Raw genomic sequence first — 8736 nt, forward strand, 5'->3', positions numbered from 1 at the left:
ATATATGCATGTACTAGAGAGAGATATATTATGTATTAAAAACTTCAGTGATATTAGATGCTTCCAAAAATGCAGAGCCACAACTTCCTATAAGTGGAATTTTTTTTTCTTGCGTCTTCCAATCTCTTTGTAACCCTCTGGTGAATCTGGCACCTTATGTTTCCAGAACTTCAGCAAGACTCACAGCCCAATCCTATCCATCATTCCAGTGCTGATGCAGCCATAATGCAACCCCCAAGGGAACAAAGGCTCAGGCTCCCTTATCTTGAGAAGGCCTCCAAGACAGCCTCCCCACCACTGTGGTTGGCAACCTTCAGTCTCAAAAGACTATGGTATAAGCCTACAGCACCAGGTATTCCCAGGCGGTCTCCCATCCAAGTACTAACCAGGCCTGACCCTGCTTAGCTTCTGAGATCAGAAATGAAGCCTCTCCAAGGCTGCAATCCCATATCTGTTTTTGCTGTGCATGCCCCATTGGCATGGCTTCATCAGCTCTTTAAAGTTGGATAGGTTTGGGCCCTAAAACACTTCACAGAATTAAAGTTCTTGGGTGTCTTACAGGCCTCGGCCCTGGACCAAGTTTCTAGAGAATAGATGGCACCCCTTGTAATATGGCAATAGGGACTCCAATCCCTTGCAGAATACAAAGAAGAACAGGACAGGAAGAAAAAAGGCAAAGTTGCTTGAAAGGAATCTTTTATTTTCTTTCTCAGCTAGAAGAGTCTGTGACCCTCTTGCATTTGTTAGCACCAGGAATGGGGGTACACGCTGGAAAAAAGGTGGTGAGGGTGGGGTATGAATGGGAAACAGAATATGAGGTTTGACCAGAAATGACTTCATGGCTGAGACAGTCTGTGGCAATTCATTAAGCTGTCACCATCAACATCCCCTCGCCAAGGCATTAAGATCCACAGGAAGACCCTAACACCTGAACTTTCCTAATTTTCCACTATGCAGAAGGAGCTTATGCTGCTTTCACAGAACCCTGTTCCAACACCACATCACAGAAGGGAAATAAGGGAAGTCAGATACTTGATCTCTATCCACTAATCACCCTTCTTGCCTGATGTGGGGTGAAAATCCAGGAGTCCAGGATGTAACAGCCTTTTAACCAACAAGCAGAACATACTTTTTGTTCTTGCCAGAAACATGGTAGGAAAACAGGAGTGAATCTGAGACAGAACAAAGGACTGGCATCTTTTCTTGTGCAAGGGCATACAGGTGCTGGGATGGGGGAGGAGACAGAAGAATCACTGTGGCTGCAGGGGCAGCAGCAGCAGCAGCCTACATGTGAGCAGGGAGAGTGCTTTGGATCAGCAGGTAAAGGGTTCAGCCAGGGTCTTTGCTGTTGCACCAGGGCAGGCTTTGTTGTAAGGAACCCAAGCTGAGCCCACATGGAGAACTGGCAATCCCATTTAAGAGTCTTGATGTTGCCCAGGTGGCAAGTGGCCCATCTGCCATGACATCAACCACATGGCAAGGCACACCCCATCATTCACTTGCGAGAGCCCTCAGCTGACCATCCCACTCAGTAGTGGAAAGAGCTGACTTCAGAAGGTGTGAACAAGCTGCATGTTGGGCACTGTCTGTACAATCTGGATGGAGGACAGGCCTTGGGAAGCCACTGGGCTTTGCAGAAGCTGCACCATTTGGGGGGTGCTGTCACTGTCACCAGCAGACTGAGTACTGTCTGGGCTGCTTACCTGCAGTGTTGGCACACTCTCCAGCACTTGGAGAGTCTGTTCTCCCTGGGCACTGCGGATTATCAGGAGATTCTGCCCAGTCCCAGAACTGCCATCAGGACCCTGCAGTTGCAGGCCAGGCAGCTCTTGGACAGTCTGGATATTCTCTACCTCTTGCACACACAGACGGGTCTGCTCACCTCCTGCGCTCCTCAACACCAACACATTCTGAACACCCTCATCAGTCTGCAGAGTCTCAAAGTGCATGTCCTGCACACCCTCCAGGTTCTCTACTTCAGCTCCAGGCCCCAGCAGCTCCTCCCCTGGAGAATCCTGCACCACAATCAGGTTCTGGCTTTCCTCCTCTGAGCTGGGGCCCTGTTGAAGATCCACACCAGAGAGCTCATGAGAGCTGGACAGTGCAGATCCCATGTCACTCATCTCCTGGGTTTGGCCCAAAGTCTGAAGCTGCACGCTGGCCATCTCCTCAGAAGGCTGGAGTTGCTGCCCCTCCTGGGACGACACCAGGCTCTGGATCTGAATGGTGCCATCCAGCTGCTGAGAAGGTGACAGCCCCTGGATTTCAACACCAGCACCAGACTGATTCTGAATCTGCAGGGGGCTGGCCTGTTGGGGGGATGGCAAGGTCTGGATCTGAAGGGGGCCCACTTGCTGGGAAGGCTGGAGGGTCTGGAGCTGCAGGGTCCCCAGCTGCTGGGAGGATGGCACAGCTTGGAATTGCACAGTGTTCACCTTCTGGGGTGCCTGTAGAGCTTGGAACTGCATAGTGCCAGTTGAAGGGCAGTTTGACAGGTTCTGGATCTGCACAGTGCCTGCTGGCTGAGAGGCAGGCAAACTTTGGATCTGGACAGTGCTCTGGGGGAGAGGCAAACTCTGGATCTGCACAATGCCAGTCTGTTGAGCTGGTGGGAGGGCCTGGATCTGGATAGTACCAGTCTGTTGGGAAGCAGGCAGGGCCTGGATTTGCAAAGTGCCACCTTGCTGGACAGAAGGCAGGCTCTGGAGCTGCTGGGACTGGGGCAGGGTTTGAATCTGGATAGTGCCTGCCGGTGGCACTGCTTGGATCTGGACTGTACCGGCTTGCTGTTCTGGCATGCTCTGGAGAACAATAACATTCTGTCCACCAGTTTGCAATCCTGGTGACCTCTGCACTTGCACATTAGACAGAGGCTGCATGCTTGGCCCAGTGGTACTGGGCATCAAAATGATATTCTGGCTGCCAGACACTGGTGGCAGCACTGGAGGCAACAGTGGTCTGGACTTCTTACCCTTCCCTTGACGGAGCGGGACAGGTTTGCCTGGAACAGTGGGGGTATTTGGCACCAGGGTAAAGCTGGATGGAGCAGTGGGTGTAGTGGGCACCACCTGGGGACTGGGCAGCAGGATGAGTTTGGGGGGTGAATTTTGGGGTGGTGGAGGTTGTTGCAGCTGCTGCACACTGGGGATGAGTTGTAAGCCCTGTGCTGTCTGTACTAGCAAGAAAGTCTGGGAGTTGGAAGAAACAGCTGGGGCTGGGCTGCCACTTAACTCCACATTCAGAGTAGCCTGTAGGTTGGGCATGATTTGCACCTCCTGGGTGGCAGCAGGTGAGGCAGTGGCTGAACGACTGGAGGCCTCGCTGCTGTTGTGGGTACGCAAGTGGCGCTGCAGGTAAGAGGCCATGACAAACGCCTTTGTGCAAACTGGACATTGAAAGGGGCGCTCCCGTGAATGGGTACGTCGGTGCAGTGCCAGGTTGGAAGAGTGGGTGAAGGCCTTGCCACAGTCTCGACAACGATAGGGTCTTTCACCAGTGTGTACTCGCTGGTGCTGCCGAAGGTTGGACGTCTGGGTGAAGGCCTTGCCGCATGTCTGGCAGGCAAAAGGACGCTCGCCGGTGTGCAGCTGTTGGTGCCGCCTGAGGCATGAGGTGTTCTTAAAGGCTTTCCCACAGTCCTGGCAAGCATAGGGGCGTTCACCAGTGTGCTGGCGTAGGTGGTACTGGTAATGAGAGGCCCACTTGAATGCCAGACCACAGGTGGGGCAGGTGAAGGCACGCAGCCCTGTGTGAACCCGCTGGTGGATGCGCAGCAGGGATGAGCGCTTGAAGGCCTTCCCACACTCCCCACAAGCATAGGGACGCTCACCTGTGTGGTCACGGAGGTGATAGCGTAGCCCAGATGAGCCTTTGAAGGCCTTCCCACACTCCCCACACACATAGGGGCGTTCAGGGGGTGGAGGGGGAGTCACGTTGGCTGCAGGAATTGGCTCGGCCTGCGCTGGACATGTCACCTCAGCCTCTTCCAGCCGCTGCTCAGCTGGGGGGTGTGACCGCTGGTGGCCCAACAGACTGGCCAGTGCCGGGAAAGAGCGCTCACACACTGCACAGGTGTATGTGCGGTCTGAAGGGTGCTGGCTCTGCTGATGTCGTGCCAAACCTGCCAGGCTCTTGAATGTCTTCCCGCACACTGAGCAAACTAGCAAGGGTGTTGGGGATGTTGCAGGGGCTACCTCTTCCTGCACGGGTGGGAGTGGTGGCGGCAGGGGGGGTGGCTCTGGTGGGGCCAAATGTGTTTCCTGGTGGCTCAAAAGCTGCTCCTGTGAGGGGAATGTGAGATGGCAGATGCTGCACCGAAAGAGCATCTCCACAGTGGTGGTTGGTTCTTCTAGAAAGAGCTGGGCTGGAGGCACAGCATCAGCATGCGTCTCTAGATGCCTCTGCAAGTAAGCATCAGATGCAAAAGCCTTGCCACAAATCACACATGTGTGGGCAGGGCGGGCAGCATGTGCTGATCGGCTGTGTAGTGCCAGGTTAGAAGAGTGAGTGAAGGCCTTGCCACAATCTTGGCACCGGTACGGCCTCTCACCAGTGTGCACCCGCTGATGCTGCCGGAGGTTAGTGGATTGCGTGAAGGCTTTGCCACAGATGGGGCAGACATAAGGACGCTCACCCGTATGTGTGTGTCGGTGCCGCCGCAGGCTGGAGGAGTTCTTGAAGGCCTTATCACATGCCGGGCAGGGATAGGGGCGTTCACCAGTGTGCTGACGTAAGTGGTACTGGTAATGTGAGGACCACTTAAAGGCCAGGCCACACTGAGCGCATTTGAAAGCACGCAGTCCAGTGTGCACACTCTGGTGGATCTGAAGAAGAGATGACCGTTTGAATGCCTTGCCACATTCACCACACTTGTAAGGTCGCTCTCCTGTGTGTCCACGCTGGTGGTACAGCAAGGCTGATGACCCCTTGAAGGCCTTTGGGCACTCTGAGCACTTATAAGGGCGCTCGCCTGTGTGAGTCCGCTGGTGGTGGATGAGCCGTGATGACCACTTGAACACTTTTCCACACTCCAGGCACTCATACTGGTGATCACTGCTGCTGCCACCAGGGCCTCCGCCTGCCGGCGCCACTGCTGGCACTGCTGCCGCTTGCATCTCTAGCTGCTGGGCTCCCACCATTGCAACAGACCTCACCTACTGGAGACAGAGAAAGACAGCACACTGATCATAACCATCACTGCCCTTGACTTCACATAGCTTCTCCAGTAGGCAGGGTTTGAGGCATCACTCATTTGTTTCTGCAGGTGGTAAAATCTGCTCAGTGTCTTCAAGCCCCCATTTTCACATGGATAAAACCAGGGCTCACACTACAAATTCAGAAAGTTTTAAAAAACAAACAAACAAACAAACATAGGGCCACTTCACACAGATGCCTCCACATATGAAAATATGGTGGTAAAAATCAGGGTTCAGGCACTTAGGTGATAAATTGTTGATTCTTATATGTACATAAATGGCAAATGGTTATTTGAAGACTTGCAGCTGAATGTCTGAACTGTCTCTGTAGACCAGCCATTTTCAACCACCATGCCGTAGCACACTGGTGTGCCACGAGTGGTCCACAGATGTGCCATAGGAATTTGGGGGAAGGTCATTTATTAATAGGGTCAATGGAATGTGAGCTCCTCACTGGCAGCATGGTGTGCCTTGTCAATTGTCAAAAACCTGAGGGTGTGCCTTGACCATTTCAGTGCCTTGTCAGTGTGCCATATGATAAAAAAAAGGTTGAAAATCACTGCTGTAGACAAGTATGATGACTGGGGATGCCGTGCTCCTGCAATGGCCAGTGCTATGAGTGGGAAGGAAGGTGAGCAAAACCATCTTGACTGGACCCTCCAAACCTAGTCCTCTCTGCTGCTACCAAGTTGAAATGTTTGTGTATTTTTTTACAAAGCTGCCTCCAGTGTGCAAGCCTTCTACCTTGGGAAGCTCCTTGTCTTTCAAATCCAGAGCCTTTACTGGCAGTGTGGAATGGGCAGCCAGGCAGGGGGTGGGAAGCACCACCAAAAATTATTCAGAAGCCGGGCAGGGGAACAAGAATAGCACACTTCCACTCGGGCTTTGCAACAGATTCCAATAAACAAACCAAACTTCACCCAGAATCACTTTTGCCAGTTTAGGTTTTTCTTTTCTTATTCTCACTTTAGAACACACAGAGAGGGCAAGGGCAGCACTTCACGGAGCAGGAGAAGTGAGTGGGACTGCTGAGATGTGGGCTGTCAGTCAATACTTTGAGGCCACCCACTATAAACGGACTGATGCTCACTCAGGACCACTCCCCATATTAATAAAACAACAGATCTACATGTAGAAGCAGCGGCTTTCCTGGAAGGCGGGGAAACACTAAGTGTTTTGCAGGTGCAGGGATGCCTGGGCAAAGCGCCCTCCCCCTTGCCTTCAGAGCCAGTCACAGCTGTGGAACCTGGCTGGTTTCTGCAGCTCCTGGTGGGAGCCACGGCACACAGTTTGGGAACCACCGACCTGGTGTTTTGACCCCCCTTTAGCTACGCTACTGCTCCGGTGTGCTCTCTGACAACATGCAGTGTGTGCATGGGGTATGTGCATGTGCACATGTGTGTAATGTGCGTGTGTGTGCATGCATAGGGTGTGTTTGTGTGTGTGCATGCCTGTATTTGCGGGGTGTGTCTGCGTGGGGTATGAGTGTTCATGGGGGTGTGCCTGTGTGTGGGGTACATGTGCGCATGCATGCACACGTGTGCGTTTGTTCTGTGCGGGGAAAAGAACGTGTGGGGGGGAGGCTGGAACCCAATACCCTCTCCCCGTTCCAGAGTGGGGAGGTGGTCCAGATCCCAGCCACCTCACCCTGCAGGGTATGTGTGTGGATTGGGCCCACTCTCCCAGATCCATTTCACCCACATGTTCTTCTTTGCTTCAGGAGGGCTTGACCCTGGAACACAGGACGAGAGTTCCTCTGAGCATGCACAGAGTTCATGCCCCCATCACTTCCCCTCCCCCACCCCAACTGTACTGCGGGTGAAGCTCCTCCCCTCCTTCAAGAGGTAGCGCCTTTAATTCAAACTGGCCTCTTCCACTGTTTCCACACCCACCAGCATCTCCTCATTCAGAACATTCTGTCGGCGGACAAAAAACCCTGTTCGTGACCTGCCCCTTTAAATGCTGCCTTCCCCTTTAAGGAACAGAGTTCGGCCGCCCCTCCCCCTCCGTTGCCGCTCGGCCTCGCGGCGTCTTTCCTCCCCTCCCTTCTCCTCTCTCTGGTTTCTCCTCACCTGAACTATCCGTTGGCTCCCCGCGCGCTTCGTCTCAACGGGCGGTTGATGGGAGGGGTGCAGCGGGACTGTGGGGGGAGGGGCCCCGCTCCACCCTCCCAACGGCTGGCGCTGCGAGACACCCAACCTTTACCTTGCTCACACTAACCGCCTGCGACGCTGGCCGGCCCCGCCCCTCTGCGCTCTTCCCATTGGCCGTGCGGAGCATCTTGGGAGTTGTAGTTGGCAGTACAGTCCGTCGCCATATTGGATTCGCACCACGTGACCATGATCTTCTCTTCCATAGGCCTAAGAAAGTAGGTGAAGGAGCAAGGAACCTCCTGCATGACGCAGTCGGGGATGTGCAGTGACGTCACTGAGGCAGGCTATAGGAACCATGACGTCATATTATGAGACCTTCTGTCTGACACAAAGGGTGTGATGTCATTATTTTGTGCTGTTGACATCATGATACAAGGTGGATCCGTTCTGCTTTGTTCTTAGAGCACAGCCCAGGATGGCAGTTTTTCTCCTGGTGAACAGTGACGTCACCATTTGTGATGATATCATCATGGCAGTTTTTTTTTAGTAGTAGAACATAGAATCTAAGAATAGTTTAAAATGTTTTATTTAACCCCTTATTAACTCCAGACAGTTCAGACTGGTGCATCTGGATCTGAGTCGACGCCTACAACATGCCATTGGATATAAAGGGAGAATTTCACCAGATACAGCTTTCCCCATCACAGAGCTTCACTAGTTGAAGAAGCATCACCGTGGGAACATTTAGCTTTCCATTCAACTCTTAGACATTGGGACGAGGTTGTCTGTAAAAAATTATCCGTGAAAGTGTGTATTTAAAAGCAAAGAAATCAATACTTATCAAATGTGGAAAGACATAGGTAGGATGCATCACATTTACAAATATTTAACAAAAAGACATGTTTTATGTCATCCCCCCCCTCCAAAAAAAAACCAGGGGTTCTTAGCTGTACCAGAGTGCAAATAGGCAGATGGTCTACCCTGATTTTTCTGTAAACCCAGTGGCGCATTAAGGGTCCAATCCTATTTAACTTTCCAGCATTGATGCAGCCACAATGCAGCCCCAAAGTAAGGGAACAAATGTTCCCATACCTTGAGAAAGTCTCTGTGACTGCCTCCCCACCATAGGATGCAGTGCACACCCCATGGGCATGGCTGCACCATCACTGGAAAATTGGATAAGTTGGGTCCTAAATCTCATGCAGTCATTTTGAACAAAACTAGATGACAGACCAGGGCGCTCTCCGTCTTCACCTTCTTCCTGAATTGCAGCTGCTTTGCTTATTGCAAAGCTCTGTGATATGCAGGTAGGCAGAGAGGATGAATTAAATTGGAATCCCTTGAATGTTACTACAGTTATTGTAATTACAATATGCTTGGTTCTCTATCTATAAGCTGTTATGTGCAATCTGCAAGCTGTCGGTTTTCCCTATCTAAGAGTTTGGTGT

At 52.2% G+C, this 8736-nt stretch overlaps 1 protein-coding gene across 3 annotated transcripts; it reads right to left on the reverse strand.

The window, feature by feature from the left end:
* Nucleotides 1-714: 714 nt before the first annotated feature.
* ZNF628 (zinc finger protein 628) lies at nt 715-7411 on the reverse strand. 3 transcript variants are annotated; one of them, XM_066631028.1, is made up of 3 exons: nt 7268-7411; nt 6897-6927; nt 715-5156 (listed from the first exon to the last, which is right to left on the reverse strand). In XM_066631028.1, the coding sequence occupies exon 3, from the start codon at nt 5136-5138 to the stop codon at nt 1551-1553; it is 3588 nt and encodes a 1195-aa protein (XP_066487125.1). In that variant the 5' UTR covers nt 5139-5156; nt 6897-6927; nt 7268-7411; the 3' UTR covers nt 715-1550. The 3 variants fall into 3 exon arrangements, with proteins under 3 accessions (XP_066487125.1, XP_066487126.1, XP_066487123.1); XM_066631029.1 differs by lacking the exon at nt 6897-6927 and having other exon boundaries at nt 715-5153; XM_066631026.1 differs by lacking the exon at nt 6897-6927.
* Between the last annotated feature and the right edge of the window lie 1325 nt (nt 7412-8736).

This window comes from Tiliqua scincoides, chromosome 5 (assembly GCF_035046505.1).
Source record: "Tiliqua scincoides isolate rTilSci1 chromosome 5, rTilSci1.hap2, whole genome shotgun sequence".
Taxonomy (NCBI): Eukaryota; Metazoa; Chordata; class Lepidosauria; order Squamata; family Scincidae; genus Tiliqua; species Tiliqua scincoides.

Coding starts and splice junctions, on each gene's coding strand:
- ZNF628 (XM_066631029.1), bottom strand. CDS start 5,138: ATGGTGGGAGCCCAGCAGCTAGAGATGCAAGCGGCAGCAGTGCCAGCA.